Source organism: Schistocerca cancellata, chromosome 3 (assembly GCF_023864275.1).
Source record: "Schistocerca cancellata isolate TAMUIC-IGC-003103 chromosome 3, iqSchCanc2.1, whole genome shotgun sequence".
NCBI classification, from domain to species: Eukaryota; Metazoa; Arthropoda; class Insecta; order Orthoptera; family Acrididae; genus Schistocerca; species Schistocerca cancellata.
The window spans coordinates 579,482,233-579,506,255 of NC_064628.1; the positions used below are offsets into that span (position 1 = coordinate 579,482,233).

A 24,023-nucleotide genomic window follows, 5' to 3' on the forward strand; every position below is an offset into this window, starting at 1 on the left:
CTTCGACGAGGTAGTGGGAAACGTCTCTAACACTATCACCCCCACTGCTGTTTGTCTTTCTAAAGGCATGTTCTGCTGCCAGCCAGTCCCTTGGTGGACCAAAGACGTTGCAGCTGCTACTCAGTATCATTGTAGGGCCCTGCAATGTCTCGAGTGGCATCCTGCATGGCCCACCCTCCTCACTTTCAAATGAGTCTGCACTAAGGCTCGATATTTAATTACGTGCAGTAAGAAGGAATGCTGAAAGCTCTATGTCTCCTCCTTGAGAATGTACACTCCTTCCACCCAGGTGTGGGCCGAAACCCATAGCCTTTTATGGTGCCAAACATCAAAAACTGTTCTGGGTCTCGTCCTTTATAGTTATCTCGGAGTACAACGCGACCAACTTTCCAACATTGTCTGCATCCTCTTCTTACCCAGCTGCCTCTCTAACACAAAATGGCAAGTTGAGTACATCCCTCCTATATCTCACCCCCGCCCCTGCCAAGCTGAGTTATGTAATGGACCTTTCACTGATTGGAAATGCTTCAGGCTCTTGCCTTGTCCTACATTTCAGCCCTAGGCCCTGATTCAGTTCGTAATCAGCTAATCCAACATGTTAATCTTGCTCAAAGGGTACATCTGCTCAGGATATTTTACTTTACTTGCCTCAGAGGTGTCTTCCCTTCACATTGGCGACATAATACCATTTTCCCAATTATCAAGCCAGGCAACAATCTAATGTCAATCGACAGCTACCCATTCATTATCCCAACCAACGTGTTCTGCAAATTGCTAGTAAGGATGATTGCTAACAGATTATGATGTGTTCTCGAATCTCTGGATCGTCTTGTCCCTCTATTAGTATGGTTTCTGGGAGGGACGATCCGCAACTGACCACCTATTTAGGTTGGAAACAGCAGACTAAGCGGCTTTCTCTAAATTGCAACACCTTATTGCAGTTTTCTGACCAAATTATGCACACAACATCGCATTTTATTTACCCTCCACGATTGGGACTTCTGAGGCTCCCTAGCGAGTTTTTTTTTTTTTTTTTTACCCACCGAGTGTTCTGTGTTACAACTGGTACTTCACTCTGCTCTCCACAGGTCCAAGAGAAAGTATCTCACAAGTTTCTGTGCTGAGTGTCTCCCTCTTCCTTACCACCATCAGTAGGCTAGTGGCGTCTATTGGGTCACCGGTAATTCCTGAACTATATGTCAACGACTTCTGCATTTCATAAAGCTTCCCACTCAGTAGTGTCGGCTGATGCCAGCCAGCTGTAAAGTGCCGTCTGAAGTGCCTCTGCTTGGATCCTTTCCCAAGGTTTCTAATTCTCTTTCGAAGTGCAAGTAATGAATTTCTGTCATAATACCAGAGTCCATCCTGACCCAGAAGTGTTCTTCGGTATCCAGCACGTGTAGGATGTTCCACAGCCCGTTTTTAGGGCCTATGATAAAGGTGTGAATTTGATGCCCCATATTTAACAACTAAAGCCTAGCTGCATGCAGGAACTTATTGCTCTCTGCTTCCTTGAGCCTGAGGGGCATAGACACCCTGGCACCTGCCCTTGGCTGAGATTATCAGTTGGCAGTTGGAACGCACCTTGCGACCCTCTGCGGGAACCTCTACCGAGCCTTCTTAGAATTAACACCTCTGTTTTCCCACAATCCTCCCCTCTCGTCCCCGCCATATGTGGTTGGTATCCAGGCCACAAATTACGACCAGTCTATTCCAGGGCCCTAAAGTTTCATTTGCAGCCACGACCTTTTAGCGCCTATTGCTTTCAAATCTCCAAGAGTATGAGGGTGCTGCCATTATTTACACTAGTGGCCCTGAAACCATGGACAGGAAGGGATATTCTGTTAAGTCTCCCTCTTGTCAGGAGCAACATTTGTTCTCGGGAACAGGCAGTGCTCCTATGGCAGAGCTGATAGCCATTAACAGAGCCCTACATTTTATTAAAAATCTCTCTTGACCACGTTTTAATTTGCAGTGACTCAGTGAGCAGTGGTTGGGGTTGGAACAACGTCTCCTGCTACGTGGTAGGTCTGGGGGCGCTCGACCCTATCCATTTTTGTAGCTCCCTCTTTCCTCCCTCTTTTACACTGTCTTAATTGCTAGTAGAAGCGGTTTACATCTTTCTCTGCTGCAACCTATTTTCCGTTTTAAGAGCAGCAGTCTGTTGAACAGTGGGTACTCTTAAACGCCACTATAGTGGCTATAGGGTGGGACAGGGTTCGCACATCTAGAGCCCCAAGAACATCCAACTAGAAGGCATTTTTTGCTAACAGTTGTCTTCACTCTTAATCGGGTGGCAGGCATAGGACGCGCGTGGGTCACTGGACTCTCATTCGGGAGGACGACGGTTCAATCCCGCGTCCGGCCATCCTGATTTAGGTTTTCCGTGATTTCCCTAAATCACTGCAGGCAAATGCCGGGCTGGTTCCTCTGAAAGGGCACGGCCGACTTCCTTCCCTAATCCGATGAGACCGATGACCACGCTGTCTGGTCTCCTTCCCCAAACCAACCAACCAACCAACGCGCGTGGGGTTTCTGTCGCCATGGATTGAGCACTGGAAGACACCTCATCTGCTCTTACGTATGTGTAAATTATTTGTTAGTTCTGGCATCAGTATTGCCTTCAGTGCCTCGATTTTACCGCTCCTGTGTACTTTCATAGTCGGAACACGTTTCTGGCGAACTTTACTAACGCCAGACGAACTGTTCCAGGGCTGAGCAACTGATGCCCCCCCCCCCCCCAAGTAACCAACAATCTCTTTTAATAATACAATAATCACAAACTGTAACTGACACTTCAGTCACAGTGGCTTGTTTGCAATACCTTGCGCCCTACCCTGAAGTCACAGAAGTCGTGAGATACCTCCTAAAATCGTGTCAGAACTCCTTTTACCTGACATAGTGCAACGAATTTCACAATAATGGACGGCTATAGAAGCAGCACGGCTCAATGTTTCTGCAAGGGACTTTCAATGACTGGTGGTGGTCTGGGTGGTGCGATCAGACCCATGTCGTCGTGTTTTACGGCCCTCAGTGAACCATTCTGCACACACCCGTTGCACTGCCAGAACGCTTGGTCCTGCGCGAGCAGCAATTTTCTGGATAGTGAACGTAACAATTTCTAGTCAGTGACGGGTTCAGTTGGACCAGAGGACCTACTCCTGAATTTGAAAGAGGACGCATTATGGGCATGAGAGAATGTGATACATCTATCCAGAAAATTGCTGCTCGTGCAGGACCAAGCGTTTTGGCCGTGCAACGGGTGTGTGCAGAATGGTTCACTGAGGGCCGTAAAAGACGACGACATGGGTCAGATCGCACCACCACTACCACCACCACCACCTGAGAAGATAGACACCTCACTCTAATAGCATTACAGGACAGATCTGCGACCTCCTCGGCTCTGTGCAACTGTGGGAACAGCGTAACGTACCGTAAACTTATCAGGGTTGACAATCCATCGCCGTTTATTACGGCACGGCAGTTCTCGCCTACCTTTGACGAACGTGCAGAAACGTGCTAGGTGACAATGATGTATGCAACGACGCCACTGTGGTCAGCTATCGCATCAGATAGTGTTTTCGGACGAATCCAAGTTCTGTGTGTTTGAAAATAATTGCCGCTGTTTGATTCACCACAGACAGGAGGAGAGGCATCTTAGTGATTGCATTCGCACAAGACATGCAGCGCCAACTCTAGGCACACAGCTGGTGCGTGTCCAGGGCACTATGACGTACGTGAATGACGTCTAGGACCCATAGTCATACCCTTTCTGCGCAACACTCCAGACGCAATTTTTTCAGCAAGCCAAGGGACAACCACATGTTACTGCACGAACACGTGCCTGTTTGGTGTCACAGAATGTCAGCCTTTTGCCCTGGTCCGCCTCACCAGACTTGTCGCAAATTGAAAATGTTAACAAGCACAAACGTAAAAAAAAAATTACGAAGGATTGCCCAGAAAGTAATGCACCACATTTTTTCTTCAATAATTCTTTATTGAACATACGACAATTACACACTCGAAAGAAAGGTGTTTTATCTACACACCCAATTTTTCCATGTAATCTCCATCCCATTTTGTGGTCTTCCTCCAGCGTGAAACAAGGGCGTGTATGCTCTGTCGGTACCAGTCCTTGTCTCGGTGGCGGAGCCAGTGGTTCACTTGTGGATCACCACCTCATCGTCCACAAAATGGCTTCTTCCACGAATAGCATCCTTTAATGGCCGAAACAAGTGGAAGTCCGAGGGGGCTAGGTCAGGGCTGTCAGGTGTGACAGGATGGTCTCCCCGACCGCTGCAAATCGTGGAGCTCCGCCGAACTGTCTTCTGATAACTTCACCTTCCGTGCCTAGCGACTAATTGTACTTCTGTCGACAGCAGATGCTCCATAGACTTTGCACATGCGTTTGTGAATATGCCCCAAAGTGTCTTTCTCTGCAGTGATAAATTCAATGACTCCACGTTGCTTGTAACGTATATCACCTACAGACGCCACTTTGAAACTGCCCTGGAGCTATGCTATCTGTCGGAAGTGACGGAAACTTGGCGCGCTCACTCAGGAGACTTCAAATAATATATACGTATTGTTTCGCATTCGTATCATTGTTTTCGGCTGAGAAAAAAATGCGGTGCATTGCTTTCTGGGCAACCCTCGTATTATTGTTGTTTCTTATACCCAGTAGAATGTTAATAATGTAAAAAGGTAATAGTTCCCTGTTACTGATAGGTGCGAAATTGTTCATGAATAACAGAAATGTGTTTAATATGCTCAAGGAAGGACTGAAGCGATGTTCGATAAGTTTTGTGGGTTTTTAATTTTTTATTCAGGAAATGGCTACTTTAGCGCATTATGATAAATCTTTTTTATATATATTTACCAAAACATCTCTCTGTTTCACGTAGCAAATCAACAATTTTCGAATAAAACTTTAATTGAATATTGACAATTTCAATTTCGCTATAAATGATGTTTATACAGGGCTATTACAAATGATTGAAGCGATTTCATAAATTCACTGTAGCTCCATTCATTGACATATGGTCACGACACACTACAGATACGTAGAAAAACTCATAAAGTTTTGTTCGGCTGAAGCCGCACTTTAGGTTTCAGTCGTCAGAGCGCTCGAGAGCGCAGTGAGACAAAATGGCGACAGGAGCCGAGAAAGCGTATGTCGTGCTTGAAATGCACTCGCATTAGTCAGTCATAACAGTGCAACGACACTTCAGGACGAAGTTCAACAAAGATCCACCAACTGCTAACTCCATTCGGCGATGGTATGCGCAGTTTAAAGCTTCTGGATGCCTCTGTAAGGGGAAATCAACGGGTCGGCCTGCAGTGAGCGAAGAAACGGTTGAACGCGTGCGGGCAAGTTTCACGCGTAGCCCGCGGAAACTTGGCTCATGCCACAACTGGAGACCGACAGCGCCGACTTCATCTTTCAACAGGATGGTGCTCCACCGCACTTCCATCATGATGTTCGGCATTTCTTAAACAGGAGATAGGAAAACCGATGGATCGGTCGTGGTGGAGATCATGATCAGCAATTCATGTCATGACCTCCACCCTCTCCCGACTTAACCCCATGCGATTTCTTTCTGTAGGGTTATGTGAAAGATTCAGTGTTTAAACCTCCTCTACCAAGAAACGTGCCAGAACTGCGAGCTCGCATCAACGATGCTTTCGAACTCATTGATAGGGACATGCTGCGCCGAGTGTGGGAGGAACTTGATTATCGGCTTGATGTCTGCCGAATCACTAAAGGGGCACATATCGAATATTTTTGAATGCCTAAAAAAACTTTTTGAGTTTTTGTATGTGTGTGCAAAGCATTGTGAAAATATCTCAAATAATAAAGTTATTGTAGAGCTGTGAAATCGCTTCAATCATTTGTAATAACCCTGTATATCTCGTAGGCTACGCGACACTGTCTGTTCTGCCAGATTCTATACGTTTCACTGCTTACCGTTTGGTAGGGTAATCGAGTAAGACACTGATCACAAATACAGGCAAAGTGATCGAAGTTGGGTAGCACCCGATGGGTATTCAATGTTCCTAATGTATCAGTAACGCGGCTGTGATCTTAACTGATCAAAGCTACTAGCAAAATTGCAGTAGTCTACACTTATTTATGACAGTCCCCAGTAGCCTAAGGTAGTTTCACAACTCTAGTCGTGGTGCATACTCTGTCCCGACTGCTTTGTTTCAATTAGGACGCGGCAAACTCGGCGGATTCCAATTATTTGTGACTGGAAGTGCAGTTACAAGCTGGGAGTCGTGCATAATACGCAAGACTGCCTTGCACAGGTGTACATAGCAAAATCTGTGGAACACAATATTCACCATCCGGGCATTGTCTAATAGCTCACGGCTGTACGTTGAGGCTGATTTGCTCCGTTGTTGGCAGCATGGCTCTGCCCCTGCCGGCGGTGAGAGGCGGCGTGGCCCCCTGGTTGGCGCTCTGCGTGGCGTGCGTGGCGGCGCTGGGGGCGGCGTGGGTGACGCAGCGGCGCAGGCGCCAGCAACCGCCCCGAAAGTGGAAGAGCGTGGGCAAGCTGTCCGCAATCACCATCTACCCGCTCAAGTCCGGCCGCGGCATCAGCCTCAAGGAGGCCGACTGCACGGAGAGGGGGATTGCCGAGCCGGCGTCCGCTCGCGACGGTGTCTTCAGGCTCAGGGACAGGTAAGACACACTCCTATACGACCAGGACGCCTGGCACTAGCTGAGGTGCATTTTTATGGTCGTAATATAATATTAAAACTCCACAGGAAGAATAATAATTTGTTGTTGTGGTCTTCAGTCCTGAGACTGGTTTGATGCAGCTCTCAATGTTACTCTATGTTGTGCAAGCTTCTTCATCTCCCAGTACCTACAGCAACCTAAATCCTTCTGAACCTGCTTAGTGTATTCATCTCTTGGTCTCCCTCTACGATTTTTACCCTCCACTCTGCCCTCCAATACTAAATTGGTGATCCCTTGATGCCTCAGAACATGTCCTACCAACCTATCCCTTCTTCTAGTCAAGTTGTGCCACAAATTTCTCTTCTCCACAATTCTATTCAATACCTCCTCATTAGTTATATGTTCTACCCGCCTAATCTTCAGCAGTCTTCTGTAGCACCACATTTCGAAAGCATCTATTCTCTTCTTGTCCAAACCATTTATCGTCCATGTTTCACTTTCATACATGACTACACTCCATACAAATACTTTCAGAAAAGACTTCCTGACACTTAAATCTATACTCGATGTTAACAAATTTCTCTTCTTCAGAAACGCTTCCCTTGCCATTGCCAGTTTACATTTTATATCCTCTCTACTTCGACCATCATCAGTTATTTTGCTTACTACTTTAAGTGTCTCATTCCCTAATCTAATTCCCTCAGCATCACCCGAGTTAACTCGACTACGTTCCATTATCCTCGTTTTGCTTTTGTTGATGTTCATCTTATACCCTCCTTTCAAGACACTGTCCATTCCGTTCAACTGCTCTTCCATGTCCTTTGCTGTCTCAGGCAGAATTACAATGTCATCGGCGAACCTCAAAGTTTTTATTTCTTCTCCATCGATTTTAATACCTACTCCGAATTTTTCTTTTGTTTCCTTTACTGCTTGCTCAATATACAGATTGAATAACATCGGGGAGAGGCTACAACCCAGTCTCACTCTCTTCCCAACCACTGCTTCCATTTCATGTCCCGCGACTCTTATAACTGCCATCTAGGTTTCTGTACAAATAATAATTTAAGAACTAGAAATAGTGGTAGTAAAAGTAACAAATACTCTGACAACAAGAAAAATCGCAACACCAAGAAGGATTTGTGCGACATAAACGAAGTATGGTAGGCATGTATCTGAATCCGAATGATGTCTATTAAAATTTCGCGTTAGTCGCATAAGAGTGGCACTAATAGCGCCATAGGAGGATGCCAATCAGGTTTACTTTAAACACATGCTGTAACGGTCGTGAGCGTTAGTTACCTTTGATATTGGGTATGATGAATTGATGTTAATGGCCGGCCGTGGTGGACGAGCGGTTCTAGGCGCTTCAGTCTGGAACCACGCGGCTGCTGCGGTCGCAGGTTCGAATCCTGCGTCGGGCATGGATGTGTGTGATGTCCTTGGGTTAGTTAGGTTTAAGCAGTTCAAAGTCTAGGGGACTGATGACCTCAGATGTTAGGTCCCATAGTGCTTAGAGCTATTTGAACCATTTTTTTGTTGTTGATGTTAATGAATGTTCTAATGCGACAAAGACGCCATTATCAACACCTCACTGAGGTAGAAGGAATTCATGTAATAGGGCTACGAGAAGCTGGGTATTCCTTCTACGATATTGCAGAAAGAGTTGGCAGGAATGTAGCCATTGTACATGATTGCTGGCAGCGGTGATCACGACAATGTACAGTCGCCAAAAGGCAGTGTTCCGGACGGCCACGTGGCACTACAGAAAGGTAAGACCATCGTTTTCGGCGTATGGCTCTGGCGCATCGTACTGCATCTGCAGCAGCAATTTGAGCAGCAGTTGGCACCAAAGTGACACAATAAACTGTTACAAATTGGCTACCGGTACTTCGAAGACAGCTCTGAGCCAGACCCCCGCCATTTGAGACTTCTGTGGTGACAAGCGAAAGCTCATAGGAGTGCAGGGTGGAGGTCTATTGTGTTTTGTGATGAAATATGGTTCTGCCTAGGTACCAGTGATGGCCATGTGTTGATTAGGAGGCCAGTTGAGGGCTTATAGCCAACCTGTCTGCTGTGAGTGCTAGACACACTGGACCTACATCTGGAGTTGTGGTCTAGGGTTAGATTTGGTATGACAGCAGGAACACTCTCGTGGTTATTCCCCACACCCTGGCTGCCAATTTGTACGTCAGTCTTGTAATTCGTTCTATTCTGCTGCACTTAACGAACAGCTTTCCAGCAGGTGTTTTCCAATCCAAGATATTCTACGCAGTGTCGATATGTTGCCTTGAACTGCTGGATCGCCAGATCTGTCTCCAATCGAACGCATATGGGACATTATCGGATGACAGCTCCAACGTCGTCCGCAAACAGCACCTGTGCTGACCGACCAAGTGCGACAGACCTGGAACTCCATGCCACGAACTGACGTCCGGCACCTGTCCAACAGAATGCATGCATGTTTGCATACTTGCATTCAACATTCTGGCGGTTGCACCAGTTATTAAGGTACCAAAATTTCACATTTGCAGTGGCTTATCTTGCGCTTAGGGGCAACGGCCTTGCCGCAGTGGATACACCGGTCCGCGTGAGAACACCGAAGTTAAGCGCTGTCGGACGTGGTCGGCACTTGGATGGGTGACCATCCAGGCCGCCGTGCGTTGCCATTTTTCGGGGTGCACTCAGCCTCGTGATCCCAATTGAGGAGCTACTCGACCGAATAGTAGCGGTTTCGGTCAAGAATACCATCATAACGACCGGGAGAGCGGTGTGCTGACCCCACGCCCCTCCTGTCCGCATTCTCCATTGAGGATGACACGGCGGTCGGTTGGTCCCGGTAGCCCACTGGTGGCCTGAAGACGGAGTGCTTCTTCTTTTTTTTTGTTTTTTGTTTTTGTTTTTTATCTTGCGCTTACATTAACCTGTGATCTCGCAGTTTTAATCAGTTAAATGTGTTACCTAGACAAAATGTATTCCCGAAATTTCATTACTCTACATTCGTTATGTTTTGGCTTTGCATATTTTCCGCCTTTGTATGTCTGTTCGCGGAGCTGTCGACGTATGTAGGTAATATGATCGGGGAACGCAGTGGTTCGTTCGACTAAGTGACACTGAAATGTAGTCCGAGTGAATTAAAACGTTCGTTAATGTGGCCTAGAAGTTGAAATATGTTAGTCCTTTGAAATGCAATCGCTGATAACTAAAGTCGTTGTCATTACTACCTAACAGAATTTTACCTATAATTTGGTTCTATCTCAAGCCCGTTCTGTTTATCGAGAATTGGGTTGCACGAGAAAGAGTTTCACAAATTCTAACACGAGAACTTCACATTTGCGCCGGAGACCGAAATTCCCCTATTTAAGCGAGCAGGACGTACATTTTTTGAAACTGGCGAATGGTCGACGCTGTAAGTGATTGGAAAAAGTGGGAACAACCGTATTTTAATGTATGTGGGAACATTATGAAAGCAATAGGTCTCAGAGAGCACGACAGACACGTGCGCGTGTATTTAGATGTTCGTGTATGAATGTGCACAAGTGAGAAGATTTTCCTGAACACTTGGGTGTGAAAGTTCTGAGATAGATATTGTATCGTGGCATAAGACAGTTGTATGTCGAGGTCAAAGAGAGAGAAGATCCCCCCCCCCCCCCTCTACTGCAAGGTTAACAGACTTCTGCACAGTGGCGCTTGCGTCGAATACTGCTCTTTGGCTCTGATAGAAAGAGGAGTTGAATTGCTGTCACACTTTCATGTTGCATTTACCTGCTGGAAGTTCAACTGAAATATTGCAATTTTTTCTGTCAGAAATATGACGATATTTACTGATCAGGCAGAACGTTTCCAAACAGACAGGCTCTCAACAATTACTAGGGCAACAGGATCAGTCGTTGTTTGGATACCAGTTGCGTTTATGCTTTTGACAGTTTCGGAAAACGTCAGAATGGACCTAAAACAAAACTGGCAAACAACTCATTTTATCAGACAACCACCGTTAGCAAGCAAGTGAATTTTCAGCAACAGAAATTAACGCCACAGATTACGCGTGTTAGTGTGATTCTGATTAGGTGGTAGTACTTGTCACCGTATTCTAAGCGCGGAATTTACATATTTAGCATGCATTTACCACACCGAATTGAACTGCCATTGTCAGAAACTAGAGTACCTGTAACATTATGAGTATCAAAACATTAACATCAGGTTAGACACTGGACTCGCATTCGGGAGGACGACGGTTCAATCCCACGTCCGGCCATCCTGATTTAGGTTTTCCGTGATTTCCCTAAATAAAAAAAAATGGTTCAAATGGCTCTGAGCACTATGGGACTTAACTTCTAAGGTCATCAGTCCCCTAGAACTTAGAACTACTTAAACCTAACTAACCTAAGGACATCACACACATCCATGCCCGAGGCAGGATTCGAACCTGCGACAGTAGCGATCGCGCGGTTCCAGACTGTAGCGCCTTTAACCGCTCGGCCACCCCGGCCGGCTTTCCCTAAATCACTCCAGGAAAATGCCGGGATGGTTCCTCTGAAAGGGCACGGCCGACTTCCTTCCCAATCCTTCCCTAATCCGATGAGACCGATGACCACGCTGTTTGGTCTCCTTCCCCAAACCAACCAACCAAACCATTAACATCAGCTGCCGATTCATAACGCATCGAAGGATAAGAGAGGTATACAGAGTCACACTGTTGATTATCCTTCATGGTTTTTTTTCCCCATCAGTCTTCTGACTGGTTATGATGCGGCCCACCACGAATTCCTCATCATCTCAGGGCAGCACTTGCAACTTAAGCAGTGGAATGTGAAAATCATGTGGAGTGTGGTAAGACTCCCCTAGACCCAGCTTGCAGAGTCTTTTGGAAGACCATAAGTTTGTTTAAGAGCTGAACTTTGTAGAAACCACAGCTCCAGACCTCTGCTACGTCGAGTTAACCAAGACGCATCCATAAGACTAGCTGCTACCCCTGACTGAAAAATATAACCCGATGTAAAAAAACAATTTCCTTATTATTTAAATATTCAAATTTCGCCCTGATAGTTTACATTCTGTTACACAGTACTGAAAAATATATTTTAATCCATCTTGTGGAGCGACTGAACCTCAAAGCCTGTAACTACGATCTGCGAGTATAGGTACATGAATTCGGATAAACTGGCCAGTATGCACGAACAGTTGTGGAAGTACCTGCATGCTGGCTGATCAGCTTACATTTCATGTATGCTACTGAGTTACAGCCTAGGTGATCACTCTTCGGTGAATTGGGTAACGTCGGCCTTATACCCATTGAGGGGACCCCCCCCCCCCCCTTTTTGAACCCTTGAGAAAACTGCCAGTAGGATTGATCGTGGCTGTCACATCCGTGTTTGTTCAACTGTTTTACTAGTACCGTATGGGAAGCAATCAGTATGATTCCTGGAACACGTGGCTGATCGCCAATTACTGTTTTGTTGCAGCAGCGGTGTCGTGCGACGACGTTAGACCTACCGTCATGGTATTATTGTGTAATACTCTACCACTCTCTGATATCGATAGATAGAAGCGTTTGGATCTTTGGTTACAAAAACAGTTATGGATATAGTTTCCATTCACGACAAATGACACCTAATACAATCTGTTAAAGGAGCTAGAGGAAGAGAGAAAATAAATCGTGGCTCTGTTATTTTCACAATAAATAAAGCGAGGCCGCGCGGAGTGGTCGTGCGGTTTGAGGCGTCATGTCACGGATTGCGCGGCCTCTCCCGCCGGAGGCTTGATTCCTCCCTCGGGCATGGGTGTGTGTGTGTTATTCTTAGCATAAGATAGTTTAAGTAGTGTAGCGACCGATGACCTCAGCAGTTTGGTCCCTTAGGAATTCACACACATTTGAACATTTGAAATAAAGATAGAGGAAGGGGAAAAAATAATCCTCGTGACTGTATTTATTGTGAAAATCTAACAAGACTGCTCTGGCTTGAAAAAAAAACAAAAAAAAAGTTTCATTGGATAACCTACCTCGAATAAGGTGAATACCGGCATATTTTTGAAAGGTTAAACTGTGGTGAACTTGATGTCAAAAATTTGGGATACACCATAATTTCTTAGGGACCATTATAAAGTGACACACTTCAGAATATATGCGTCAAAAATAACCGAATTCTGTAGCTGAACAGTCTTGAAACATAGAGAGAGAGAGAGAGAGAGAGAGAGAGAGAGAGAGAGAGAGAGAGAGAGAGAGAGACGAGTTGGTATCAGTCAAATATATCAAATACTATAACCATCTGGAATAGTATAAAGCACATGCCTTCAGCTTGCTACGCCGTTACAGATAGGCGTGAATATATAGTTTAAAGGTTTTCTTTCTCATCGTTGTCGTATCTGGCTGTACGTTCAGTCTTCAGTGACCTCGTCGTAGTCTGGATTAAGAACAAATCTTCAAACATTCTTTCTTTCCTTCGAAGTGAGACTGCTTTGTGTTATTGCCTGAATGTTTGGTAACTAAAAGGATTTGTTTTCGTTTGGTACACTTGAAGATGCTGGAGCAAGCCAGATCTAAACGTGCCGTGAAATTCTCACTCACTCTCACTCACTCACATGCTTACTCACTCGTCACGTAAACTGATCATGCTCAGATAAGTTGCAGCGAGAATATTACAGAATATCCAGATCTCCTTTGGCCACTACCATATAATAAAAAAAAAAGTTTTTCTCTCCCTCGTATCTGGAATCGTCAATCTTTTCAAATCAGCAGTCTGCTCTTCACACTTCGTTTCTGTTTTGTGGTTGCTGATCATTCTCTTTAACGTGTAATTCCATCAAGTTTCAGGTGACATTTGAAAAAAATCAGCATTTTTGTCAACTCGCCACTGTGCTGAGCAAAATGAAAAGTGCAACGAGCTCGCTTCTGGCTTGCGTCCACTCGCTACTGCTGCTACCAGAGCAAGACCCTACTTCTTAATTTTTTTTACTCCACTGCTCGGTGCCAAATGAAAATGAGTCGGCAGCAGATAAAAGTGAGCGTTTAATCGGTATAAAAAGAAGCACGAACGAAAAAATAATATAGAAAACTTTCCATACATCTTCCAAAGTATAAGTGCTGTTTTGTCGCAGCCGGGAAATACCAGACCACTGATAGGCCGGTGGCATCGGCTGTGCTGTAGCATGCTTAGATTCAGGGCTATATCTGAAGCAGCTGGGTGCAGATTTGTTTTTATACGCAGTTGATTGCAGGATCAAATGAGTGGAAGGTAGAGTAGATGCTGATGAGACAAGGCGCTGTTCTCGACGAATTGAAGTAGCTATTTGTTGTGGTTCCCCTTTCGGCCACCCAGAGGACACGGCGCTTTTCACGAAGAGGGCATGCTCTGATTTACATCGATCACTACCCTGGAAGGAGTACCCGCCAGTTCCGGAGTCTGTTCGACAGATTGTGTCGAAAGAGGGCAGCTACTGGTTTACAATCTCGTCTGCCGTTTATTGTATGAGTAGATATGTGTGTTGTTCCATTTTAAGACACATCCTCCATCGGATCCTTTCCCCCCTCCCCCGCCGTTTTTCCTCTCCTTCCCCCCCCCCTTTTTTTCTTTTCCCATCATCTGTCCAGTTTCCCTCCACCTGCTCTCGGCTGTGGTCTGTCATATTTGCCAACCTTTTAGTGCAGTGTTTCAAGTGAATGTTCCTTGTTGTTCGTCTTTCCAAAGTGTTGCGAACAGAAACCATGCTGCCGCTGGGTGTGAATTTTATGTCTTTCGCGAACAGAAACCAGACTGTCGCCGTGTTTTTTTAATTGTCTGTCTATTATTTTACCTGTCTGCTTCATATGTATTTTATTAGCATCGTCATCCCTTTGTTCTATGTTTTTAAGTTCCACGGTGTTTTTTTTTTCGCCATGTTACCATTTAAGTCTCCGATTTTATCGCTTGTTTTTATTCTTTATTATCTTCATCTTTTTAAAACAAAGTCTGTAGGCTGAATTGCGGCATACTAAGCTGCTGCCAGTCCGCCCACTTCGGGGGGAATCGAAACTCAATAAAGAGGGGGAAAAAGACATATTGCATTTCACTGGGTCTGACTTATTTTCTCTATAAATAGTCATTCACATTTCTTGTATTGGTATTTCTCCCGTCAACAGTATAAAATTGTAACCATATGTTTACAAACAATGAATAAATTTGAATACGGCATGGTTGGGCGTAAATGGGTCAGTTAAAATTGCGAGGTTTAACTATGATCCTATCTTAGCAGTGTTATCACCTGATAGTTTGATGCCGGCCAAGTGGCCGAGCGGTTGGAACCGCGCAACCGCTACGGTCGCAGGTTCGAATCCTGCCTCGGACATGCATGTGTGTGTGTGATGTCCTTAGGTTAGTTAGCTTTAAGTAGTTCTAGGGGACTGATGACCTCAGATGTTAAGTCCCATAGTGCTCAGAGCCATTTTTTTTTGATAGTTTAATAAAGTCATTATAAACAGCGCTGTTCTGCTACACAAAATTCCAGTCTCAATCATCATAAACATAAACGTTGTGTGTGCGCAAGCAGTCATAACAGCTTTATCTGAGTGCGGAAGATATCTTTCTTATTATTGAATTAACATTTTAATTCTGGAAGGAGTTGGTATTTCTCTGCGGGCGTCATTTCCTGAGTTATTGTGTCATGTATGTATAAAATATGGACAAGAGAAAGATGGAACGTTGTTTGAAGAAAGACGTTTCGGTGTAAAAGCATCTCCCGTTTTTGGTACGTTGGACATTTGCACCGTATATGCAACTTACGGCGATGGTCTACGTTCTTCCGAGATGGGGGACTGGCCAAGATTTCCCAAACCCGAGTTTGACATATCGTGCGTAAATTCAACTAGAACTGCTCCGACACTTCAGAATCTATGTTCCTTCAATTAAGACTGTTCTTTTTCCTTCTCTACGAGCATCTCCAATCCTGCAGGTCTAATAAGTCTGGAAAAAGAGTACTCACGATTTGTTGTAAATAATGTTTATTTCGAAAATTGGAAATGTTAGTTTTTAAGAGATTCGTCGGTATCCACTGGAAATGGAAGTAGAAGTGCACCGAAATGATCATAATTATGCTCTGTAAAACAGCGTTTCCGCTTCATCCCGTGCATGACTGTATGGTAACCAAATTCAACTTTTAATAGCGGCGATACGACTTTAAATACGAAACGTTTCTTTTAAGTAAGAAATAAGGCTTTATAGATCGCGTTTCTCATGACTGAGGTTGGTAATGCTAAACAATATTGATAGTCTGCTGATGTCGATCATAGTAGCATTACGCCGTGATGAAACACACTGAGCGCTGCCCGATTAAAACCTCTTCTTGGGAGAACGTGCCGCTGCGCTAATTTTGTACTCGGTAATGAAATGTTTCAGACCGCCATAGTGAACTAATAACAGAGCCGTTGTTGCGAACAGTTAGAGGTTTTTCTCTTTGAGCTTTCTTTGACTTTTTGTACAACATGGTTGGAAAGCCAACCGAAAGAAAACGTCATTAGTTATCCTTGCTCAGCTTTGGCTTTTGTACGTCGCTGGAAGAGATACGACTTCTGTGTTTTTAAATTCCGATGGGGGCTTCGATTTGCCCACAGCAAAGAGTTTTAACATGCGGCCTCTAGCGGCATTTGCACACACCATTAACGTGATAGTATTTTTGAGGTTTCCTTCCTGAAATTTATTTCATCCAATACAGAAGTTTTATTGGGAGTTCACGCGTAAGGTCTAGTTCGTCGATTTTGGCATATAAATCTTGAATAAACTGAGAAACTTAAGTCTGGTCAGCGGACAGTTTTTCTCCGCTCATCTGCAAGAGACTAATGCCATGCCGCTTCTTAAGTCGAACATCGTTCTTAGGCAATGGAATGTACAGTATATTACGAAAAGTCGGCTTAAGGCAACATTGTAATGTAACATACCCTGGCATATCATTAAAACGTTCTCTTAGTTAAAGCTTTTTGTTGTATTTAATGAAACTAATTTTTTACAGTTTTTCTGCAGGTCATTTCAGCAATAGTGAGAAGTCAGAGTCGTTAAGTATGCATGCTATTAAATGTTTGTAATGTAGTTTGTTTATGAAATAATATTAATACGCCTTAGTAACCATGCTAACGTGCTACACTTTTCACTTTAATAACCGTTGCAACGTGTACTGAGAGATTCATCGATTTTGTACCGTACAGTATTTATTTCGTATGTGAAACACAAACTGTTCTAGAACAGCCCTCATCCCTCTTTGTGGCAGCTTTCAGTAATTGCATTCGTGACTATAGTTAATGCAAACGAAACATGGCAGCTGCGGATACGACGGAAATAGTCTGGGTAGGAAAGACAGTGAAATCGCACAATAAATTCTGCATCTTTAGGCTGGACGAAATGAAGGATGATGTTGATGAAAGAAGAGGTGAAGGAGGAGGAAATGGATTGATCTAGCAGATTTTTATGAGGTATCCATTGAAACTCGCAGAAGGCGGCCTGAAAGTTACTCTAATTTTGTATTAGAGGAAGTTTGGGCTAAAATCTAAGGTACAGCCATACGTCTAAAAGACATTACCGGCACAAAACAAAACTAGAGATAGTGCGACACTTTAGACTAATATCATTTTGTCAACTGCATCAGATCCTGCAAGCGTTGGTCGCATTGATTATCATATCACTCAGTCGTGTTCAGGATGCAAGAAAATGTGATGACTGATAAGGGAGGCAGAATGAAGACGAAACTACTAACGAACGTCACTAAAACAGACGCTATCAAGGTAGAGGTTGGTACTTGACTGTCTACTGAATCGGACCTGCTAAAATTTTTTACTGGAATGCTCGTTAAATAATTCTGAGAGATCGCATTTAGCTACTGAAATCACCCCCGCTCCTCCTCCCTCAGTTGGACAAAATTACTAGCCCACAGTGACCTAAACCTATAACTTAAGACTCAGTAGCCTTTTTTATTTATTTATTGACACAATCCTTTGGTCTCTGTTGATCCATTATGGACTGTGGACAACGGCTGGCATGTATTTCTTGATACAATAATTTACCAACAGCCGTATGTATTGTAGAAATTTATTTTGTGAACTTCTTATATACTACCAGTTTCGGCGTTACACTGATGCCATCTTCAGGTCCCACACGTCATAGTCGTAAAATCGCTATACACGGAAGGCGCCATATAAGTGGATCCGTGAATCAAATCGCTATGCAACAGCTCTTGGTGGCCAGGCGACACAGACTGGGGCGGTTTGACAACCGAAACTGGTAGCATATAAGAAGTTCATAAAATAAATTTCTACAATACATACGGCTGTTGGTAAATTATTGTATACAGAAAAACAATCTTTTGGCGGCTAGTCTACGAACTCTTATTGCTGATGCGAGGATTTCTGCTTTTTTTTTTGCGGCGGAAAAGGAAAATGTGTCGGGACATGTGAATAAACTGAACGAAATATATGTAAATCAACTTCTTCGTGACAATTACGTACAAAGTATGTTTAATCAAAAACCTAAAGAGCATACTTGAACTTGAGAATGTGTGAACTAGTCAAGAGATAAGTGGGATGTTTTGGCTAACGCATAGCCAAACAAGTAACCTGCTGACGCAAGAGATAGGGCCTGGGAGATGTTTGCTACGCCACTCTCTCTGAGAGAAGTTCTCGGTCAGGAAGAACGCTAGTCTGTATTACGCAATGTCTTGTTTGCAGACGCTAGGACGCGCTTTCGCTCGCGTGCTTAGCTAGTGCTTAAGCACTATCAACGACTATACATTTTCTTCGTCCCCGCTTGCCTTGCCCCGCTTGTATATTGTTTAGACTTTACCAGTAAACCGAGATTCTTTACAGGAATCGAACTCCCACGTATAAAGCAGCATCAGACGTCTGATGACTTTACGATTGAGTTAATGTGTTGAACATGTGACGTTAAGCATGTAAGCGAGGAAGATAAAAAAAGTTTGAAGCTATGTTTAAACTTGATTGGTTGTCCCTAAGTTCTCTCATTACCAAACACTAGTTGAATACAGTCTCGGTATTTGCGGCCGTTGAGCAGTATTGGATGTCGTGAACCGGATTGGTCTTCTAATAGATTCTCGCATTGCGTAGCGGTAGGACTGGTGCCACTGTTGCTTTCATGCTCTTGCATCATCTTAGTGTTACGAACCGTAACTACGGATTGCATCACAATTTCCAAGTGAGTCTAAGAGTTAGATAACACTCTTATCATAACTTTGTGCTTGTTGGCGCCCGTAACTACTTAGGCGCTGTGTATTGGCGATCGTAATGACTTCCTGTCTGTGAAAAGCGATTTTCGGAGTAAATAAACTGCGGCTCAAGTCAACTATTCGTGCGGCCTGCCTTATCAGCCATGTTTTGTAAAAATATACATCAAGCAACTGACAACCGAATCCAAAATGGTGAACAAACCTTAAGAGGCTCTGAAGAGCCTAATTATCCTGCTTAGTAACAAACACAAAAATTTGTGTACATTACCAGTTAATAACAAGATAGGTAGGTATGCGGCCCAAGGTTCCATTCCACAATGGCATTGTTGGTTCTTGATGAGCACTGAAACAAACCAACCAGAAAGTGTCAAGTATTTGATGGTGTGCTTTTATTTCAGTATGTTTGCCACTTAGTGACCTCACGTCTGCATTGGGTCTCGTAAAATTGAAAAATCTGGGAAGTGAGGTTCCATTTCTATGCATCCCCCATTCGTTGTTTTCATTGGCATGACTATAATCTGTGCGTAGTGTAAGCACAAGTGAGTTACCTTGGCCAATTTTAGATGACTGAGCAAAAGAGGAAACGAAATCCAACTCCTTTAGGAAATGCAGTCATATACCTGTTCCTTGGGCTTTCCTAGTGAGCAGAGCATCTACCCTCACTGGGAATGATGAACTGTTGAAGTGTTGAGGAATCTATAGATTCGGAAGCAGGCATCCCAGACATCAAGAACAAAGTGCACACATTCGTACTTCTCGATGAAACCCAGTTGGCAGTAAATGATATGCTTCCTCAATATTGGAGAAAGTTCAATATTTGCTGCCTCCTCCTCCTCCACCACCACCACCACCACCACCACCCCTTTCATTTTGCTATCACTCTTGTGAATGGTTCAATACAGACCACCACAAGTTCCTCCCCTATGCCAGCCTCTTCATCGTACAACCCTCAGACATGGCCGACCATTTCGACTCATATTTGGCAGGTCACTTGTGTACAACCTAAAATGAAAACTCAACAACCTCCCCACTCCCCTTGCCAGTTCTTTGGGACAACTGTCCCTAAAGTTCATGATGCGCAGTTGATTCAGAACTGACAGGAAAACTGTACGCAACAATTTTCCAGAGTTGCACAGCGTGCGAAACCATTAGTTCATGTCTACTAGGAACTGCAACAAGGGTCTTTTTCTCGGTATGTATACATCGAATGTTCATATTCACAACATTCTTGTAGTAATCTGAATTGTTTCCATACATCGAAATTTAAATTTTCACTCTTTACTGTTCCATGTAGTTTGAAAAATTTATTTGCCTACCTTGGTATTGTTTCTCACTGATTTATTTATGTCTGTAATCTTCCTATTAATATAAATTCAAAGTGGAAAGCAACACAAATAGGAAAAGAAATGCATTTGCAACTCCAACATAGGTTCTCTGTTCCCTACCCAGCTTTTGTTGCACAGAATTTACTATTTGAGTCAGATACGTGGTAATCGAAAAAGTTTCTTACCTAGATTTCTAGGAATGTATGTCTTTGCGGACCCTATATATGACAAAGGAAAAATGGTCGACAATGAGGCCAGTAGAGGTGATGGAGCCATTCATTTGAAATAATAGTTTATCATACTATCCTCTTACTACTTGGAAAGGAGAACAGTTTTCACAATTTCTCCACCACTAGTAACCTGAACTCTCTGGCAGCGAGAATACAGCCATAAAAAAAATTGATTAACGTTGCTACAGAATACCACAGAAGTCTTTTTGACTGGAGAGCCTGTTATTGTTTTAGATGACACAGTAAGCTAACACAATAAGTAACAGAATAAAGTATCAGCATCATATTCAGATATTTAGATCAAACAGCAGCATTTTGCCAGTGCTGCGTCTTAAATAAATAATTAAGATAAGATAAAGTAGGAAATGAGGAGGTTCTCCGAAGAGTCGGTGAGGAGAGAAACATACGGAACACATGACATGAAGATGGGACAGGATCACAGGTGTTGATAGAAATTTATCATAGAGGGGGCATGATCCTAAAATTTCCATTTTTGATCTGACTGACTGGGTGTTCAAGAACTAAATTTGACAGAAAGTGTACTACACCTATTGTACTATATGTCAAACAACTCAATATTTTTAAAGGTATGTTACATTGATACCTAAAAGGTGAATGTACTTCATTAATATATGAGGAGCTACTTTTCAAAACACATTATGTCCATCCCAGAAAGTAAATTTTTCAGGAGAAGCGAAAAACATATACCACAAAAAAATATTTGATTAATTTCCAAGAATTTTACACCATATACTCAGGTAGGGCTGTTGATCAAAATGTGCTTAATACAAGGAAACTGCTTTTTATACTTTCAAGCTATGAGCACTTTAGTGATGTACAAAATGCGTTTTGTTAGGTTCTCTTGGAAATCTGCCTTTTGATGTAAGCTATTTTGGACATAATGTGTTCTGATTAATTTTCAGTGACACAGAACTGGTAAAAATACTTTTTAATGTTTGAAAATACATTTTTTAGCATTCAGTAGAACATTTTTGCACTAGAAGTAGGAACAAAAATGAAAATGTGCTTCATTTACAATAACAAAGTCCACAATATTTTTTCCAAAATTGGTCCTCTACTAAAACAATTACAAATAGTATCTTGGGCAATAAGTTGGTTACACATAGTTCTAGTGAAAAATTCAAGTATTTCATTTTCTCTCCAATTGTTTCCACATCTGAGGCTTAGTAGTTTTTCCACATCATGTTTCTTTTCTTGTGTCAACCTCATCAGTGATGACACTTTGGAGATAGTTGATACTTTGTTCAAGTTGTGTCCACATATACCTAATGGCAAAACTGCTTTGAAGGATCATTAAAATAGTAGGTGATGTGCGTTTTGATTTTCACATCAGTTAGCCTTTCACCAACCACATATTTCTTCAGATGGAACCTTTTCAGATCACTGGTCCCATCTGCAGGCCCCAATATTGTACTTAGTTCCTTGAAATAAAATATTTCCCAGTCTTTCCCTAAAATCCTTGTTTTGCCCACTTCTGCATAGACATCCTGGTATGTATTTGGATTCAATATTTCTGAAATTTTAAGAAGTTTTTTTTCTACTTGTCCACATACTTTGTCAGGAGGTCAAAAGGAATGTCCTTGAACTGGAAAGCAGAGAAGTACATCAGTCACATGCACTATAGATTCTTTGAATAATGAGAAAGCAACTGCATGAATAACGTGCTGATTTTTGTTTTGGCCAGCACACCCATCCACGAACAATCTGAGAAAAGTGACAGATGTGTCAGTGGTCAATTTCTTTAAGAAATCGATGATGCCCAAGGAAATTTCTTGTGACCCTCTACCTGCCAGCATTTCATTCCAAATGTATAATTTAGGTTCTGCACCTGCCACATTTGTTGCACAAAAGCAGTACAGATATATGTCTTGCATAGTATGCCCCACCAGTAGGTTGTACCTGCTGTAAATCAAAGGCAAATGTCAGGTTACAGTAATACATTTACTTCATTAATTTGTGAAAAATTCTAGCGTTTAATTTATGTGACCCAAGTTCAATTATTTGCTTATTATCTGTGTTGATGTCTGTAGCAGGTTTCATTTGGTAATACTTTAAATATTTTTGTATGAAAAATTTTCTTCACTTTCAGATCCGATGTGACTGAATTGTTTTACATGAGGAAAAAGTTTGTTTATACTCAGGTCACTTGGCAGATAACGACGATGGCTCTTACTTCTGGAGTAGTGACTCTTCCTGTTTTGCACTATACTTTCCAGCTTTTTGGTCTCCTCCTCTCTTGTCAAGTACTCATTCACCTGTTTTTAAGGTCATAAGTGATGGTATGCACTCTTCTTTGACCAATGACAAAAAGCTTAATGAATAAAGCAGCACACACAGGAACCCTACTACTTTTTGGATAAACCTGAAAAGCAGTAAAGGTAGCAATTACAAAATTATTCCTGTAACCCATTTTATCAGAGTAATAAATCATTTTTTTTTCCTTACATAATACTGCACTGATAGAGCAGTTGGTTTATTTTTTGGATAATTCCATACTCTCTTGCACTTAGGACTGCTCACATTGAAAGGAAGGAAAGCCTTTTATCTTGTTCCTTTTCGTCTGGTTTAGCAAACACTTTCCTTATTTTGTGTAGATTGTTAACAGGAATAGAGTAGCAAAAGTGTCCTACTTTATGCTTGCAAGGAGGTTTGAAACTCATGAGATGAGGATCCTTACCCTGATATCTGACAATAAAAAATTACAAGAGAAATAATTATACAGGTAAGTACAAAAAGATTAATTTGTATAGCTTTGCAATAACAGTAATTTTATTACCCTTTACTCTTTCTTACCTGTTTTTATATTTTAATTCCCTTTTTGATTTTCTCTTCATTCTTTTCTCATTTCATGATTCATTTCCTCTCTGACAGTCACACATTCACTCACTATAATACTCTCCATCTTAGCACAACAACATTTTTACGTCTGACTTCTATAAGTCCAAGATACCGAATGATAAACATTTGTACACAACAATGCTGTAATACTGAGAACGAATATTAACTGGTTGTTGCTGGTCAGTTAAAGGGTTTTGCTTCAGTCCATCATTCTTACATTGTAGCCAACATAGCTTAATAAAACAAAATGAAGGCATTTATTGGACTTAATGCAGTTTGATTCAATCATACCAGAGGACAAAATGCTATTTGTTGCATCTGCTACTTTCCAGCACTCTTTTTGAAGGTGTTGAAATGCGTTTGGACACAATCTGATTGCAGGAGCTTGTAGAGCGGGTAATAAAATACCAGATTTAATATCAAACTCAATTTTGTCCATGTGTTTTGAAAAGTTGCTCCTCATATGTAAAACACACCTTTTTGTATTATCAGTATGAACAGAAATCCCTCCTTTATGGTTTAACAATATGAAGTTACATCCTCCAAATGATTAAATCCAGTACCTCCAAGTCAGAAAATGGACCTAGAAATATTTACAAAAGAAATTTTTGTTTGTATAACAATTCAGTTTGTTTAATGCAGAAAATTTAAAACATGCAACACAAAAAAGGTCTGCAGACTTCGGGAAAACCTGTTTGTTACTAACAAGAGCGTCCAGCAGGAATGCCA

At 42.6% G+C, this 24,023-nt stretch overlaps 1 protein-coding gene across 1 annotated transcript in view; it reads left to right on the top strand.

The window, feature by feature from the left end:
* Nucleotides 1–24,023, top strand: part of LOC126175435 (mitochondrial amidoxime reducing component 2) — a 147,332-nt gene that overhangs the window by 96,035 nt on the left and 27,274 nt on the right. Inside the window, exon 2 of the mRNA XM_049922236.1 lies at nucleotides 6,410–6,685. Coding sequence (XP_049778193.1) covers nucleotides 6,411–6,685 — 275 coding nt within the window. The 5' untranslated portion in view covers nucleotide 6,410. The remainder of the gene's footprint in view (nucleotides 1–6,409; nucleotides 6,686–24,023) is intronic.